Source organism: Pyrus communis, chromosome 13 (genome assembly GCF_041283825.1).
Source record: "Pyrus communis isolate YQ-2024b chromosome 13, ASM4128382v1, whole genome shotgun sequence".
Taxonomy (NCBI): Eukaryota; Viridiplantae; Streptophyta; class Magnoliopsida; order Rosales; family Rosaceae; genus Pyrus; species Pyrus communis.
The window spans coordinates 9,441,019-9,460,382 of NC_142577.1; the positions used below are offsets into that span (position 1 = coordinate 9,441,019).

Below are 19,364 nucleotides of genomic sequence, written 5' to 3' on the forward strand. Positions count from 1 at the left end.
GATCAATGTCCTCAATTGATAGAGAATGGAGGAGGGGAAAGCGCCAATGCCATAGGTTATCAAGGCCAAAATCAGCAAATGAATGATCCATACTCAAATACATACAATCCGGGATGGAGAGATCACCCAAATTTCAAGTGGAGGGAGCCTCAACAACCTCAACAACAAGGAGGAGTTTGTCCCCCACCCCCTAGGGTATATCAAAGGCCATTCGCACAATCTCAACCTCAATCACAAACTGCCCAACAAAACTCAGGTTCGTTAATGAATAATGATAATGTCCTTCAATTACTAACTACTTTGTCGCAGGGACTACAAAATCAAGCCAAAGAGATGGGCGAAGTGAAGAAGCAAATTGGGTAGATAGCGGAGTTCATGGGGCAGTTTCGAGAGGAAGGCAAACTACCTAGCTCAACCATTATCAATCCAAATGAAGGTTTTGAAACCACTAAGGCTATCACCTTGAGAAGTGGCAAGGAAGTTGGAACTAACCCCAAACCCACCAAAGCAAGTCAAAAAGAGGATGAAGAGCTGCTGCAAGAAGAAGAACAGGGAGCAAAATGCACAGCAAGGGTGGAACAAACCTTGCTGCAACCCCCTAGTGCACCAAAACCGTCCCAAACCATCAAAGTAAGTCCAAATTTGAATTCTTCTAGCTCTATTTCACTAAATGTGCCCTTTCTTAGCAGGTTTAAGCAATCAAAGAAAGAAAAGAATGAGAAAGACGTCCTAGAAACCTTTAGGAAAGTTCAAGTCAATATCCCGCTCCTTGATGCAATCAAGCAGGTTCCTAAGTATGCTAAATTCTTAAAAGAGCTTTGCACAACAAGGAAGAGGATTTCGAACAAGGAGGTGGTCCAGGTAAGTGAGAATGCTTCTGTGGTGTTACAAAGAAAACTACCACCTAAATGCAAAGATCCGGGTAGTTTTACAATTCCTTGTGTTATTGGCAATACTAAGTTTGAACATGCTATGCTAGACTTAGGAGCTTCAATTAATGTCATGCCTTACTCAATTTATGCATCTATGAACTTAGGAGAGCTTAAAAACGTTGGTGTGATTATCCAATTGGCCGATCGTTCTAATGCCTATCCAAAAGGACTTTTGGAAGATGTTTTGGTGCAGGTTAACAATTTGATCTTTCCAACGGACTTTTACGTGCTAGACATGGAAGATTCAGCCCATTCTACCCCATTGTCGATCCTACTTGGGAGACCTTTCATGAAAACAGCCCACACCAAGATGGATGTATTCAAAAGGACTTTAACGACGAAATTTGATGGGGAAGTTATTGATTTCAATCTTTCTGAAACTATTAAATATCCTAAAGATGATCATTCTTGTTTTTCTATTGATATATTTGATTCATTGGCGCAGGACTATCTTGATTCGTTGGACAAAGATCCCCTTGAAACAACAATTGCCGAGGGATTGGGCTTAAAACCAAATATGGCCGTGCATAATGATGAAGTTGGCGAGATGGTGGCTGCACTTGAGTCATCACCACAATATCAAAGTAAGCCCCCAATCCCAATTTCAATTCCCGTTTCTACTAACAAATTGTTACCTTCAGTGATTCAGGCACCCATTCTTGAACTTAAACCATTGCCAAGTCATTTGAAGTATGTTCATTTGGGAGACAAAGAAACAGGGCCCGTCATTGTTTCTTCATCACTCACGGCAATGGAGGAGGAGAAATTGGTTCGAGTGTTGAAAGAGCACAAAACAGCCATAGGATGGACCTTGGCCGACATTAAGGGAATTAGCCCTACAACATTCATGCATCGCATACTTCTAGAAGAGGGGGCTAAACCAACTCGAGAGGCTCAACGTTGACTCAACCCTCCAATGATGGAAGTTGTGAAGAAAGAGGTTATCAAATTACTTGATTGTGGAGTGATTTATCCTATCTCGGATAACCGTTGGTTTTCACCAGTTCAAGTTGTGCCAAAGAAATCCGGAGTGACGGTGGTGAAGAATGCCAAGGATGAGCCTGTGCCAACACGTATCTAAACAGGTTGGAGAGTTTGCATTGATTATAGAAAACTCAACGCCACCACAAGGAAGGATCATTTCCCCTTGCCGTTCATTGATCAAATATTTGAAAGGTTAGCCGGTCATTCTTTTTATTGTTTTCTTGATGGTTATTCGGAATATAATCAAATTGTCATAGCTCCGGATGACCAAGAAAAGACCACTTTCACGTGTCCCCTTGGTACTTTTGCCTATCGTCGCATGCCCTTTGGCTTATGCAATGCACCTGCCACATTTCAAAGATGCATGGTAAGTATATTTTCAGATTTTGTGGAGAAGATTATTGAAGTTTTCATGGATGATTTTAGTGTATTTGGTGATTCGTTTGATGATTGTTTACATAATCTCACTTTAATCTTGAAATGATGCATTGAAACTAACCTTGTTTTAAATTGAGAAAAATGTCATTTCATGGTAAAACAAGGCATAGTTCTAGGGCATATAATTTCGGCCAAGGGTATTGAGGTTGATAAATCAAAAATAGATCTTATACGCTACTTACCCTCTTCTACTTCGGTTAGAGAGGTTCGTTCTTTTCTTGGACATGCAGGATTCTATAGGTGATTCATCAAGGACTTTTCCAAGATTTCCAAACCCCTTTGCCGACTTCTCCAAAAAGATGTCCCATTCAAGTTCGATGAGGAATGTAAGAAAGCATTCAAACACCTCAAAGAGATGCTCACTTCGGCCCCCATCATTGTTCTACCAGATTGGAGCCTTCTTTTTGAGCTTATGTGTGATGCCTCAGATTATGCATTAGGAGTTGTTTTAGGCCAAATGAAGAACAAGCAGCCACATGTCATCTATTATGCATCCCGAACCTTGAATGATGCCTAATTGAACTACTCCACAACGGAAAAAGAACTTCTTACTGTTGTTTTTGCTTTAGATGAGTTTCGTTCTTATTTACTTGGCACTAAAGTTATAATTTGCACTGATCATGCAGCGTTGAAGTACTTACTCACCAAGAAGGAGGACAAACCAACGCTTATTCGCTGGATGCTTCTACTTCAAGAGTTCGATATCGAAATCCGGGACAAGAAAGGAAGTGAAAATGTGGTGGCTGACCACTTGAGCCGTATGTTGCATGAAGAGGATGCCGTGCCTATCCCAGAGACATTCCCAGATGAGCAGCTGCTGTCCATCCAGGTAAGTGAGCCATGGTATGCCGATTTAGTAAATTATTTGTCTAAAAAAGTTCTAAGCAACCTAAATAAACACCAACGTGATAAACATAAAAAAGAGGCTCGTTTTCATGTGTGGGATGATCCTTATTTGTGGAAATATTGCGCTGATCAAATCATTCGTAGGTGTGTGCACGAATCAGAGTTTAATTCCATTTTAGCTTTTTGTCACACTTATGCATGTGGAGGTCACTTTAGCACTCCAAGGACTGCATGTAAAGTACTTGAATGTGGTTTTTATTGGCCTACTCTCTTTAAGGATGCTAGAACTTTTTGCATAACATGTGATCGTTGTCAAAGAACCGGAAATATAGGTCCAAAAGACCAAATGCCACAGACACCTATCTATGGTGTCGAAATTTTTGATGTTTGGGGCATTGATTTTATGGGACCTTTTCCCTCATCTCATGGTTTCCTTTATATTTTACTTGCGGTTGATTATGTGTCGAAATGGGTGGAAGCAAAAGCCACCCGTACTAATGATTCCAAAGTGGTTGCAGATTTTGTCAAAACTAACATATTTGCTAGATTTGGAATGACGAGTTCTAATAAGTGATGGAGGTTCCCATTTTTGCAATCAAACCATTGAGGTGTTGCTTAAGAAATATAACGTCACACATAAGGTGGCAACACCTTATTATCCACAAACAAGTGGGCAAGCCGAAGTTTCTAATCGGGAAATCAAGCAGATTTTGGAGAAGACCGTAAGGCCAAACCGGAAAGATTGGAGCTTGCGCTTGAATGATGCATTGTGGGCGTATCGTATGGCCTACAAAACACCAATTGGGATGTCCCCATTTCAGCTCATCTATGGGAAACCATGTCATCTTCCCGTTGAATTGGAGCACAAAGCACATTGGGCCGTCAAAACTTTCAATATGGACATTGATGCCGCTGGAATCCATAGGAAGCTTCAATTGAATGAGCTTGAGGAGATAACGCATGAAGCTTACATGAACGCTTTTATTTACAAGGAGAAGTCAAAGGCATTCCATGATAAGATGATTCGTAGCATGACATTTGTTCCAGGGTAGAAAGTTCTACTCTTCAATTCCCACCTTCGCTTGTTTCCAGGTAAGTTACGTTCTAAATGGATTGGCCTGTTTGTTGTTACTAATGTATTTCCTTATGGTGCCGTCCAAATTCAAAGTTTAAAGACTGGGCAAGAGTTCAAAGTGAACGGACATCGTTTGAAGCCATACTATGAGAACTTTGAGGAGCATGTCATGGATGGTGCAACCTTCCATGCCGTGGGCTCCAATGAAGCTTAAGAGGAAGTATCGTCCGGCTGGAATACATTAAAGCAAGCGCTTCTTAGGAGGCAACCCATGCAAATAAAGAAGAACTAGGAAGCTCCAACACTCCATAACCAGATTTGCGTTCCTACACCCTACGCTTTATTGCTTTTACTTTGCCATGATTGTCATGTTTGTTAGTTGTGTTATTTGTTTGTTTGTTTGTGTGTCTATGCTTAAAACATTGAGGACAATGTTTGGTTCAAGTGTTTGGGGGTAAACAAGTTGTTTTTGCATGATTTTCGTGGGATTTTATCACCTATCACTTCTAAAGTTGTTACTCACTGTTTTTAAGTGTTTTTAGTGTGTTTTGAAGTGTTTTTATGTGTCTTAAACAGAAAATCCGAAGATTTGAAAAAAAAAAATCAAAGAATAGTGTTTTAAAAACCCAAAAAGAGTTGTTTGTAGAGTCGTTTTTGTTTTTATGTTTGTTTGTGTCTTAGGATACCTTCCAACACAATGATGAGGATTTGGTTTTTAATTGCATGACTGTTAAAGAAAGTTACAAACATGGGTGAAAGTTTGATTTACTCTTTGGTTTATGCTTAGTTATAGTTGACATTTACGAATTCACATGTAATCGCCAAGGAAAAAAAAATCAGTTTTTGTAACATGCTTGAAGGAAGAAACTAAAACTAATGCTACAACCCTGAGAGACATGAGCCTAAACTTTATTTGGAAAGTTACTAATCTTTTTTTTTTTTTGCTTTCTAAAGTCGTTGCATGATCTCATTATTCTTTGCTTGGTTGCTACTTAGAATGCGTTTTATCACTATAGTTCCAAATACTAGAACTCATGCCTATTTCATTCAAAGCATGAAATTGATTAGCATAACATACAATAAGATGAAGTTGTTTAGTTAAACCAAAGCCAAAAAGCCTTACCCTTTACATATGTATTGTAGGTTTAACCCCTTTGAGCCTTATTTATCCTATTTTCTTGGTTAGCCACATTATCCTTACCTAGCTTAGAATAGGAATACCCATACCCTTGTTCTTAGAGGATAGTGAAGCATGACTCAGAAGGAATTCCTTTTGCTCTACAAATTGTAGAAAAACAAGTGTAGGGGAAGGGTTTTTCGGTTTGAAATCTATGAAGTTGTGTTTAGTGTGCCAAAAGAAAGAAAGGGCGTGAAAAAAAAAAAAAAGAAAAAAAAACGTGAAAAATAAGAAAAAGTTGAAGAAAAGAAAGAAAATGAGTTGAAAATAAGTGAGAATGAACTCACAAGTGTTGATTGTTGAAGAAAGGGTCCAAAAGTTTGAATCTAGCCCTAAGTATTGTGTGAAGTTTCCCTTGGTGTTCAAAGTTGATTTCTGCATTCAAAAGTGAATTCTAAGTGTTTATTTCATTACTTTGCTTACTATTGCTTTAAGAACTTTTGTTTATCCTTACCTTTCTTTGTTAGCCAATACCTTAGCCCCGTTACAACCCTTAGACTTCTATTTTGATTGTTATGTGTTTCAATATGTGAAGTTTAAAATTGGTATGAGCATATGGTATCCCTAGTTCTTGCATCTAAGTAGTGGCATTCCATTCATGAGATCGTATGCATGTTAATAATTCCAGAAATTGCCTTCTTTGATTATGCATATGTGAGTATTAGTCTACATGTTTACATCAATCCTCTCACATATACCTAGTGTAGGGAGTGTAGTAAAAAAATTTGTGTGAAAATCGAGTGTATCCAATGAGGAATTAAGGGAATTCTCTAAGGCATGTTACTACATTCAAAATCATGTTTTAATTGATTAAATGGGAGTTAGTGAGTGGTAACTATGATTAAGTATGTGCTCGAGGGTAAGGATGACTAAAATCTATGTGAGTGGTGATCTTTAATATGTCATGTTGCATTGACATCCCTGAGGCAATTGTTGGAAGGTTTAGATTGTGTTTTGTTTGTTTCGTTTTGCTCAAGGACTAGCAAAAGCTAAGTGTGGGGGAATTTGATAGGAGCATATTTATGCTACTCAATTATGTTGTTTCCTTGCATTTAGTTAGTTAATTACTGCTTATTATATTCTTTTAAGCTAATTTCGTATATTTGTATGTCCTAATGGCAAAAGGAGCAAGAAAGTGCATTTTGGAGCCATTTGGAGCAGTTTTCGGCATCAATTGGATAGCTTATGAGTGGAGCAAGGTGGATGGACGAAATTGAAGTCAAGAGAGGCTAGGAAATGCTACAAATCTGGAGAAACAAGTTCAAATACAAAGAAGATAAGGAAAGAGCAAGAAATAAGGAACATTATCCAACCTTATCTTATCCTATCCTAACCAACCTTATCCTTTCATAAATCAAACATTATCCTATCTTATCTTATCGAAATTAGGTTGTGCCCTAATTCCAGCTATTTAGAAGGGATTAATTATATATTTAGACACAGAACTCAGATTCTAGAAGCCTAATCCTTTATGTGCCGCATATATGCCATTCTTTGGAGGTTTAGGAGTTGTAATCCATATCCTACACCTATGCCGTGTGTCATTATCACTTAGGTCCAGAAATTTGTCTAAATACATTCTTTCTAGAAGCCTATTCCTAATCCTAATTGGTTGCCGCACTTTTCTAGTTTAATTCCTTTTGGTTTCTGATTGTTTTAACCCATTCCACTTGGGTTTTGGTTGTAGAATCCTTTCTCTACTCCCTTTCTATGCCATGATAAACTGTATATATATTCCTTATGCGCCAATTTCAGAGGACACCACCATATATTCAGAGAGATTGAGAGTGAGTGTCGCGGGTCCCTTGGAGAAGTCATGGAGATTTGTGCATGCTTGCAAGGAAGGAATAAGAAGAATGAGTCTTGGCTGTGTTTTGCATTCCAAGGGAGGTTCGAAATCTGCCATTGGAGTTGCTGGGGACGTACTTGGTTATTTCTATCTTTAGATTTATTTCAATGTTGGTTTTAATGTTGTTTTCAGTTTTAAGAGACATGTGGAACTAATTTCTTTTTAGTTAGAGGTGAATTTGAAGCCATGATTATATGTTTTATATGAATTGATTACATCCAGTTATTGTTTCTTGAGTCTTGAATGTGATTTGCTTATCTAAGTTATCAAAACTTGTTTATGCGTGTTGGTTGAGGGTCGACACTTAATTTGCATGCATGAATTTGATGCTAGAGTATAAGGGAGTTTCACGTAATAGTTATTCACTTGTATTCACAAGTAGTGGAGGTTGCCAGTTACAATCGTGTTAAGTGAATCCTTGGTATGAGTCTCATGCTTTTCATAGTGATGAATGCCTTGTCAATACTTATGATTTTCACAAAACTTAATGACTTTTGATATGTATCTTTATTATGCGTGTCATATAAAGAACTTGAGAAAGATAATTTGGTTGTAATATGTATTCATTCAATTCAATGAAATAAGGAAAATCTGATGGTTAGTTGTGCAATGCAACTAACTTGGGGCGTTGTCATTCATAGTCTTAAGGAATAATAACTGGAAATGGGTTTGTATGCATATATAATGTGTGGAGAAGGACCCTCTAACTAGCCTTTAACCCATTTAATTCACCCAAAATCGTTCTTACAAAGTGTTTTATGCAAAGTTTCTGTTTTTGGTTTTAAATTCGTCAAAAACAATCCCCCTTTCATTTAGTCTTGTTATTTGAGTCAAAATCTGTTTTCTTTTTGTCTTTTGAGTCAAGTTAAGTTTTATTTTCGTCAAAATCACTTGTTAGGTCTAAAATTGAGTCTTTTTGTTGCTGTTTTGAGTGTTTTAAGTTAGTTTTGAGTCTATAGAGTCTAGTTTGGTGTTTTTTAGTCTTATTTGTGTTGATTAGCATCCCTAGTTAATCCCCGGTCTAGAACGATCCCTACTTACATATATACTACAATTGTCAACAATAGGGTTTAATTTGTGTGTCAAGTTAATTTTCACATCAGGCGAATGCCACGTCTTAAGGGTTGCATGGTTTTTCAAAGGGTTTTCACAAAGCATAATGAGTCACGCATGTTCATATTTGATTTGAATGCCACATACGGATTGCATGTTTGATATACGTTCTAGCTTGAATGCCACAAGTAGAATATACATTAGGAAAACCTAACCTTCAAAGTTGCATGGGTAATTCATAAGTAATTAGTAAATCTACATAAGATTGTTAAGAGGATGGCCAAAACCCGATTGCTTTTCCAAATTTATTTCTCAAAACCTTTTCGTTTTTATCTATTTCTTCTTAATTGGTTACTAGTTGTTTTTCCTAGATTACTTTTATTAAATTCTTTTTTTATTATATTTAAATTCAAAAACAACCCTTTACAATCTTTGTTTTCAAATAATTAACTAAGATTTTGATTTTGCATAAATTGTTTTAAATATTCCCTGTGGACACGACCTTACTTGAGCCATTTATACTACAACTATCTTGTTATGTTGCAAATATTTTTAAGTGTTTTTATCCCTACTTTTTGCAGGTGATAAAAATTCTATCAAGAAATTGGAGCCGTTGCCGAGATTGTTTGAAATTATTTGTGTTTATCATATTCTTCGTTACATGAAGTGTGACTACTGCCAGCTGGCATTTCTAACTAATTTCCCTAATAACAAGTAAAACCCTCAATTACAACTAACTTGACTCTTAATTTGTGATTAAGATAATCACAATCCTCAGTTCATAACATTGCCCTTCCCCTGAAGAACAACCTTGTCCTCAAGGTTAGGATTAGAACTTGAAATCTTGAACTTTTTTCGTAGTGAATTCATCATAAGCCTTCCTGCTTCTATTGTCTGACCAAGGCAGTGCACCAAAACTTGGACTGCAAAACCCTGGTTGATATCTGCAAATCCTAGATGCTTAAAAAAGAAAACAAACTTTGGAGCTGCCTGAGTAGGCATTCCAAGGGCATCATACTTCTGTTTCGCCAGTGTAATGCTAGCATTTTTGCAGACAGCAGCTACCCTTGCGATCATTTGAAGATTAGCATCCATTTGATCAGTTGGCCAGTTAAGAATTACACCATCAAGTGGATTGTATGTAATTCCATCCACCCTAAACTTCGGTAGTATAATAGGCCTACGACACACAGCTACAAGTTTTGCCACTGCCATCTGGCTTGTAGTCATGGTCCCTGTTTTATCATAAGCTCCAATCGACACATTTGCTACATGAATATCATAGGTTGAGCACTGCCATTCCCTTTCCAAGTAGGAAGCAAAGTGATGTCTCTGAACAATCAGCACAACATGACCACTACCCTTTTTTGGCATGATTTTCTTATCAAATTCGAAGGTCCAATCTATTCCTATAAGTTCAGCCTTTTTCACTTCAACCTTTGAAGGCTGAATCTCTTCCAATCTTAAAACAAGCTTCGATAAACTGCAAGCCATAATTGACTTACGCAAAAACTCACAAGAATGCAGACATTGTAAATGTTTCACCTCATGTGATATGTGGCTCTCAAAAGATTGAACTGACTCTGAGCCTTTTTCCCCACTTTCTATGTAGTGCACCATGCTAACAAGTTCAATGCCGAAAAGGGCTTTAACAGAGTCTGGACTTTCACTAGAACCTGACGATTGTAGAGAATGAGAAAAGGTGTATAAAACCTGTGACCAACATTCTTTAGCATCCTGTGGCATGAAGGTACTGTTATATTGCTAACCAAAATAAGGGTACTTGTTGAGCAATACCATCCAAAATTGCACAGATGCCATAGCCTTGATACCTTTATCCAATTCACTAATTAAAGCACAAGTTGCAATAGTCAGCCTATGAGAAGCTTGATCCCCCTCATCATTTCTTTCAGAATGTGAATACTTGATCAAAACTGATTTCAACTCTGGAACAGAATGCAGAAATTGTAAGGTGGAGTTCATATAACATGTGTTTCCCAAGTAAAATAAACCAACATCATAATCCGAGTTAATATGTACTTTAACAAGGTTTTCTTCTATGGGTACTTTTCTGCTAGGATCCCCACTCAAATCACCCTGTGCATCTAACTCAATATCATCCAAACCAACAGAGTATGGAGTTTGATTTATGCCAACCACACTTTTAGCTAACCAAAACATCATAATGTCAACAAGGGAAGATTTTTCATCTAAGCTTTTGCTTTCAATAATCTTTATCTCAACATGGGATACTTGGCTTTTTCTTCATAAGAAATTTCATTAACCATTTGTTTAATCCATATGGCACTAGCAGCAAAACCATGTTTCAGGATCAGCTGCTCCAGATAGAAAAACCAACATCTGTGAAAAACATGCCGGCAAAGTTGCACAGATGCAACCCACTAGTCAGGGATAACCTGAACCCTTGGACATGATTCACATCTATATTCAATTGCTGCTCTACTAAGAGTATTCATAACACTGTTATTAATGTAGGACCCTGACAAGTTGAGAGCTAAATAACCATGTATCAAGAGCTTCAAATATACCAAGGCATCCAGATTGCTCCACAATGACTAAGATGCAACATAGACGTAGAGGGATGGCTCATATATAGTCAACTGGTTTGTACAAGCACTATTGAGATTAGAGGTGATATGACACAGAATAAGCCTTTGCAGGTGATGTATGAGATAGTAAATGAAATTGAACAATTTTCCTAGATTTTCGTCAACCCGTCTCTTAGACATTTCATCAAACAGTGTAGATGCACACAGATCCTTCATCACAAACTTACCCACAAGATACCAATTAACCCATCCAAATTTATCTTTTAGGTATGCACGATAGTTATCAGTCAAACTAGAAAGGAATTTAGCCTCTGAATTTGCTGAAATGAAACTTGACTTAAGAACTACCTCAGGTCCAGTTTTCGTAACATCGAAGAATGAGTGCTTATGGCATAGCTGCGGAGTAGAGGTCATCGTCTTCGATTCCGAAAGCAAAACTGTAGATGCAGCAGAGTTGTTTGAGTGTGGCTTGATGGCCGAATTTGCCAGTGCTCATAACATCGGTGAAGATGAGAGCAATGGCCGAATGGAATGGTTGTGGATTGTCGACGGAATTCGCAGTGGGTTGCCGTCTCCATTTTGAGGTTTTTGGTGACCGACCTCAATCGATTCAGCTTCCTCGGAACACATCGAGGGTGGATCAGAATCTCCCTCCACGCCAAGAGCCAAGTCACGGCGGATTAAAGCAAGCAATTTCACAGTGGATCTCTGCGAGCACAGGATTCATAGCTTTGTGAATGGCGTCGCGTACAGAATCCATAGCTTCACAGGCCGCAACACGCATCGAAACTTCGAAGGAGTCAATTGCAGCTGAAAGACGCTCATCCATGGCAAGGAGACGGGTTGGGTGGGTGTGCACAAGAGGGAAACCAGGATTCGAGAAGGATGATACCATTGATACGACCCAATTCTCAATTCCCTTAATCAATCTGCAAGCAGCACAAGAAAGCTATGGAAGAAGAGCGAAGGTGAGATAAAGGAGCGGAGCTCCAAATATTTTTGTATTTAATTTCTTTCTTGTAAATTATGTTCTGATTACAAACCAAAGAGCAAGTACTCTTATACATGAAGTGTGACTACTGCCAGCTGGCATTTCTAACTAATTTCCCTAATAACAAGTAAAACCCTCAATTACAACTAACTTGACTCTTAATTTGTGATTAAGATAATCACAATCCTCAGTTCATAACAATTACATGGCTAGCTATTGGACACAATCAATCTGGACACAAAGCAGGCTACTTATATAAATGTTTTAAATGCTGTAACAATCTGTGCACCTGCACAGCCCTTTAAACTTGAGGAAATTCATGTGGTGTCTCATAAGAAGGCTAAGACATACAAGGAAAAGAAGATAAAGCTTCATGACAACCAAATTCTTTGTCAAGAAATTCGGCCAGTGCATAAATTGTGGGGGTTAAATACAAGGTTTAAGTAAGTTCGGCAGAGACGTAAGCCTCGCTGGAGGGAACCCTATTTGATACAAAGATTCATTCTCATAGAATGGTGGACAAGAATGATTCAACCAGTGAACTTAAATGCACAGTTCAAGTCACTCATTACTTACCATTGTCCTATGATGCAGCTAAAGAGTGGGTGATTCTTAAAGAACAAGTGATGTGATCATCAATTCCTTCCTCTACGTCTAACTATAAACATTAACTAAAGCGCCAATTGGAGGCAACCTAATTTTTTCTAACTCTTTTCTTTTTACTTTCGTTTATTTTATCTTCTTGCTTTTATTTCAATTACAAAAATCAGAAAATTCAAAAAAAAAAAAAAAAAAATTGCAATGTTTAATTCCTGTTATTTTTCTTTACTTACCTAATTAGTTTTTTGATTTGTGATTGCAGGCTGCATTCGGCACTGATTCGGCCTAATCTCAACTAAAGGCGTGCAATCAGCATTCATTCACCCCAGCACATTCATCATCATTTCTCTGCATTCATGAGATCAGGCAGTACGGAAACAGAAACCAAAATTGAGATTCAGGAATGCTTACAATTGGGTATGCTGGGAAGCTTCTACACTACTTGGATCCACTCACTCACACTCTCTCCCATGCAATTAATTTACAGACACTTAAACAAATTTCTAGGTACACGGTTCTACAATCGGGGATCCAAGTGTGCATATGGGTCCACATATCGCAGATCAAGTTTCATGCAAATTTTTGCTCCCAGATTCATCAAATGGAGACATGCAAATTCACAGAACACCTACGTGAGTATGACTTATGCAACAGAAAAAAGGTTATTTAGAGAGATAATATCACAGAGACGAATGCATGCTCACAGTCAACATCCACAAATACGTATGATTTTCAGAGACGTGAAACCATGTTGAATTTTAACGCAGTGCAGGGATTTGATTTACATTCCATTTGTAGATCCGAGTTCTTGCAACCACCTTTGATGTGTGTACAGCAGCTCCATGTGGGCGTCATTGCTACTTGCAGTTTCTATTAGTCTTGGCCTTACTCGGATCCCGAACTCTACCTACAGAATACATACATGCATGTGTTAGAATTTCGGAAGGAAGACGTGGATGCATTTTACCTGAGGAAAGTGGCTCTGTATTTGCAGCTGTAAACAAGTTTGGGAGTGGATCTGCCTCGTTCCCCCATCTTGGAACAGAGGAGGTGCAGCTTTGGGGCCTTTGGTTTCCGTTGCAGAAATGGAGGAGAGAGGAAGACTCTCGACTTCTTGAAGAGACAGAGAAATGGATTGCTGGGTTTGGAGGATGGTACCGGTTGAGCGGCTAAGGACTGAGGAAACGAAGAGAGGGGAGAGCAGATCCCGGGGTTGTGATAGTGAGAAACAATGCTGCTGACTTAATTAACATCGGAAGCTACTAAGGCCTTCCCACGTGAACACTACGCGGGTGGAGCTCAGCATGAGCATCAGCGTTCCTTGCTTCCTCCAGGTCGCGAGTTCGACTCCAGGTGACTTTCTTCCTTCTTTTCCTTTCTTCTTCGTCTTTTATCTTTGTTTGCTGTTCGTTGTTTGCTTATTTTTTCTGTTTTATTTATGCATGCATTCTATTTATATTTTTTCTAGGTAGCTCTTTTATTTGCTTTCTGTTTTTATCTTCTTCTTTTTATAGTTTTAATTAGTTGTTTTTATTTTACTTTTATTTATTTTCTACACCTTGTGGACAATGTGTGATTCAAGTTTGGGGGTGAGAAATGAGAAATTTTAGATTTTTAATTTTTGAGTCAAAGTTTCAAAAATGTATTTCTTTTTAAGTTAATATCCATAGATTATTTTAAACATTAGAACAAATGGACATGGTGAAGGTTAATCCCATCGTTGCTTGGACACTAATTTATGAGTTATACTTTGAAAATTTGCACATTCACTTCAACATGGTTTGTGGGAATTGATATTGAAGTGCTTACTTTTCATCTAAGTAATTTTAATTTTTGTTTAAAATAAAGTAAAGTTAGTTATTATCATAAATAAAGTAATAATTGTTTCATCCGAGACTTTGTTTAGTAACCGGGCCAGTCCTACCTGATCAACGATGGTTCTCGCATCAAACGATAGAGTCTTGGCATGGGGCAAGGTGATTAGTTGGTTAACCTTTTCAGCTCGAGTTAATAAGTTCTTAGGGGTGTTCTATGCCTAGTGCCCTAAAGCCTTTGTGGTTTGGGAGTCATTGACCTAAAGCTCATTACATGGGTTGGATCGAAAGTTTACGTAAACTGGCATTGCATGACCACTACTATTACTAAAAAGAAAAAAATATGACAAGAAAAAAAAATTGAAAAAACAAAAAAGAAAAAGGAAAATATATATATATATATATATGTGTGTGTGTGAAGTTTGTATGTACGAAGTATTAAATAAAGAGGATGAAGGGCAGGGGTTTTAGTCGAGTCTCCTTAACTATGTTGATTCACTTTACACCAAAGGAAGTTCATGAATTCTTTTCCAATTGATTATAAATGGCTTAGACTCTGGTGGGATTAGTTGGAACTTTTGGAAGATGTTTTGATTTTTAACGTTTTCTACTGATTGCAACTTGAAGATCAAAATTTTGCCTTGGTTGTGTTTTAATAAAGTTTTTAAGTTTGTTAGTTTTTGTTTTTGTTTTTGAGTTTTGTTTTGCTTGAGGACAAGCAAAAAGTTAAGTCTGGGGATATTTGATGAGTCTATATTATAGCATATATTTTACCCTAATCTTAGTATTAATTTATTGCCTATTTTGTGAGACTTTGATAGTTTGTATTATATTTCCAATGTAGGACATTCCACTTCCTCTAGAGCAAAAAGTGATCAAAATGACGAATTTTGGAGTGATTCCAATTGGAGGATGTTTGTGAGTATTTCAAGATGATTGTGTCAAAGTTTCAAATTTTTTTACCAAACCGTTTGACCGTGGCGATAAAAGAAGGCCAAGCGCACAGCTTTCCCGAATTGACGTTTCTGGATGTTTTAGGTATTTTTGAGGTCAAGATGGCATATTTTGAGGAAGATGCCTTATGAGGATTTGTAGGGGATGTCTTTAGCTTTCAAAAAAAGACCTTTTGGGACCAAATCAGTATTGATTTCGTCGGTCAAAAGTCTGATTTTATGAGAAGTCTGAATTTCAGTTCAAATAGAAAACCTTTTATTTCCTAGTTATCTTATTCTATTATGTTTCCTAGTTTTTAGAAGACCTTTTCTAGGTAGGATTTTATTTTGTAGTAGTATAAATAAGGTTTTTAGCCATTAAGGAGAGCACGTACGCATCAATTTGGAGAACTTACCCAGGCTTTGACAATTTGTATTTCAACGTGTTTTCTATCTATGTTCTTAATAATTTTTAGTTTTATGGTTGTTCGTAACTAATTTCCGGGGCGGTGCCTTGAGCCTTAGCATAAATATGTAATTTTTATTTAATTGTTTATGATATTATGCATGCATACTTTGAATTATTAATCAATGTGTTTATATCTAAATGCTTAGCTACCATTAGGATGTTTAGATAAGCAATCGGATGAAATTCGGTCGGAATGCCACTGGAGGATTGAGTATTGCTTCTTGTGATTGATAGTTGTAATATCACTTATGGTGAATGCCATGTCTTAAGGGTTGCGTGGTTTTTCAAAGGGTTTTCACAAAGCATTATGAGTCATGCATGTTCATATTTGATTTGAATGCCACAGACGGATTGCATGTTTGATATACGTTCTAGCTTGAATGCCACAAGTAGAATATACATTAGGAAAACCTAACCTTCAAAGTTGCATGGGTAATTCATAAGTAATGAGTAAATCTACATAAGATTGTTAAGGGGACGGTGAAACCCAAGTGTTTTTCCAAATTTATTTCTCAAAACCTTTTCGTTTTTATCTGATTTCTTCTTAATTGGTTACTAGTTGTTTTTCCTAGATTACTTTTATTAAATACATTTTTATTATATTTAAATTCAAAAACAAACCTTTCCAATCTTTGTTTTCAAATAATTAACTAAGATTTTGGTTTTGCATAAATTGTTTTAAATAATTCCTGTGGAAACGACCTTACTTTAGCCGTTTATACTACAACTTTCTTGTTCTCTTCCAACTATTTTTAAGTGTTTTTATCCCTACTTTTGTAGGTGGTAAAAATTCTATCATGGATCTTCGGTGAAAGCATGATTTTGGGCATGGTTGAGAAGTTGTTGACTCTAATCAAGTGGAGAGTTAGAAAAGGCATTTTTAAATGGAGATATCAATGAAGGTGTTTAATCATACATAGTGGTCTACAAAGAATTCAATTGATCTCTCTTTTATTAATGTTGCCATTAAAAATGTTTTAAAACCTTTGTCAGTTAGGGATTGAAGATGAAGCAGATGAGGGAAGACAAAGAACAAAAATTGAGCAGCGGGCATTGATTTATCAATAATGGCTTTTTCATTTTGAGGAAGTAAAAGAAGAGGAATTAAAGGGAGGCAAACTGATCATCATTCAAGAAGTAAGGAAAAAAAAGGCACGGCAAAGCAAGGAATTTTCTGATTTTTCTAAACTTAGTTCTCTTTTAATTTTATAAATTCAATAATATTTCCGATTATGTTCCGGAAGTAATTTCATTTCGCTAGGGTTACAATGTAGCCTAACTATGAATTCTTAATTTCTCAATTTAATTATTTATGAATTTTCATTCACTTTGAGTATCATTTTGATGTGCTTATGAGCTTGATTTTAATCTTGGTGATTGGCTACCACTTTGGTTTGAATTGAGTGTATGTGATGCGAGTTAATGCAAATGCCATGTTAATTCGGTTTTACTGTCCTACAAATGGTACTATGAATTCCTTGATGTAGATGCCATACACTAGGTTTTATGCAGTCCCTTAATTAGTTCCCAAATCATTAATGAATTTGTATGTGTTTAGTAATCTAGATGCCATAGATTGCTAGCACATATGAGTATACGTAGTAATCTAGATGTCATAGATGCTATATGAATTAGCGGAACTAGACCGTCAAGTTGGATGTTTATTCGTTAATAATTAACTGTTGGAATTGAGTTGGATTTGTTATGGTGAATCGGATGTCCTAATGTCTTTGCAATTGATTTATAATTTGATTTGTTTGTTGTTCTCGTCACTAATTTAAGCTCATTTGATTTTTATCTACATTTACAATTTCAAAGTTCTTTCTCAAATCATCAAGCTTTCAATTCCAATTCAAGTGCAATCTAAATTTAAGTTAGATAATTAGAATTATATCAATCTTAGTTGGAACGATCTTGTGCTTGCCTACTATGCCACTTTACGATTCGTACACTTGCAAGCATTAAAAGTTGAATTTAATTGGGTTGATTTCGGTTAATCTAATTTTGGCAACAAGCGCCTTTAGTCGAAGATTCTCTCCACTGGGCTTCACATTGTCATCCACGACAGCAGATGCCTGATCGTGAGGGTTGTGTGGAGATGTAAGACAAATAATTTCACAAAGAGAAGAAACATTATCTTTTCCTTTTGCGGCCAATCCTAGTGGGCCATTTTGTCCGACCAACCTCTCTCTAACTAGTCTTTTTCCCTTATATTGCCTTGCAGAACTAGCACTGAGCTGTATTCATGGAATCTCAAGCATTGATGTATGAATTGAGTCACTTAATCCAGTTTAGTTTCGCTCGAGTTAGGCTAAAGAGACTAGCAACCGAAAATACACGGAAGTGCCAACGAGAGATACCATAAGTCATCCAGGGAGAAGATGAGTTCTTTATCATTTATGGCATCATACGGCACGACTTTGAACCCTAATACCTTGGCCTTTCGTATATGTTGAAACATGGCTAGGATTGATGGATCTCACTTCCGTTGAATCATTGGTTCTTTCGACTCCAGGGCTAGTGAAAGCTAAAGCTACATACTCTTGGAACTCTTATGGTAAACCATAAAGATTGCTAGTCGAGTACTTCCTGTGAAGGTCTTTCCTATATTTAAGGGCTTCATAGATAAACGGAGGATGCTTGTTTTGCCAAACTTTATTAAAGGTTCCTTTGGGGGAGTAGAGGAAGAGCCTTTTTGAGTTCCGTTGGAGAAATGTTCGATTCGCATTTTCAATTAACATGGCTGAAGCAGTAAATAGATCCACTTCTTAGACTCTTCTACTTTGGTTTCTATGATGTGGCTCGAAATCTTCTTTCCTCTAGCCATCTCGATGAGGATCGTGGGAACTTGTTCCACCAAGTCTAATTCCATCTGATCTTCCACATGGTAGGCCTGGGCTGCAATTTCATGCCTTAGGATCGTGGAATTTGCAATGAGCCTTCCCCTTCAAGTCTCTGCCTTAGGTATTATGGCCGATGCCGAATCTTGATCATCTTCGCTGCAAGGAGTTGGTCGAATATATCATCACCCTTGGTTATGTCAAAGGTGTATATCTTTGTCGTTGAGACTGTAGCATTGGCCAAAGTTGTTCGCGTCTTCAGATCCTTAGAGTTGGCATTGGACAATGTCTAGCACTTGAATGGCTTATCAATAACAATCTTAGCAACGTCAATATTGACATATGGTGCCCTCATGTCTTCAGTCAAGGCCGGCCCTAGCCGAGTGCTAGCTGGGCTATTGTCTGGGGCCTTAAAACATCAAGCGCACAAACAAATTATTAGGGTAGTGTATTCATACATGGTTCCATAAGCGTATAAATCAACAATGTTTGGTTGAGTCATGAAGAAGTATATTTAGAGGTGCTGGTTTCATTGTTTATAGATAACAACGAGGTTTGAGGTTCAAGCTGATCTCTGCGCACCTTTTTCTTTGCAATTTTTTTACTAATTTTTGTTAAATTCTTTTTACCTTTGATTTTTTTTTTCTTTTTACTAATTTTTTTATTGTTAATTTCTTTTTACCTTTGATAATAATTACTAGCTATGAGTGGGTTGCATGTTTTTGACATTCATTCCAATTCAAGTTTAACTTTCAACAAATTAAAGTATGTATGTCTTCACCAATTTAATTTGG

The 19,364-nt window shown here is 37.1% G+C and overlaps 1 protein-coding gene across 3 annotated transcripts; it reads right to left on the bottom strand.

The window, feature by feature from the left end:
- Window positions 1-8,976: 8,976 nt before the first annotated feature.
- LOC148691731 (uncharacterized) lies at window positions 8,977-12,995 on the bottom strand. Of its 3 annotated transcripts, none has more exons than XM_088682183.1 (3): window positions 12,749-12,995; window positions 11,273-11,853; window positions 8,977-10,300 (listed from the first exon to the last, which is right to left on the bottom strand). In XM_088682183.1, exon 3 carries the CDS (start codon window positions 10,098-10,100, stop codon window positions 9,129-9,131), a length of 972 nt encoding a protein of 323 aa, XP_088538309.1. In that variant the 5' UTR covers window positions 10,101-10,300; window positions 11,273-11,853; window positions 12,749-12,995; the 3' UTR covers window positions 8,977-9,128. The 3 variants fall into 3 exon arrangements, with proteins under 3 accessions (XP_088538309.1, XP_088538308.1, XP_088538307.1); XM_088682182.1 differs by having other exon boundaries at window positions 8,977-10,975; XM_088682181.1 differs by having other exon boundaries at window positions 8,977-11,853; window positions 12,749-12,863; window positions 12,927-12,982.
- Between the last annotated feature and the right edge of the window lie 6,369 nt (window positions 12,996-19,364).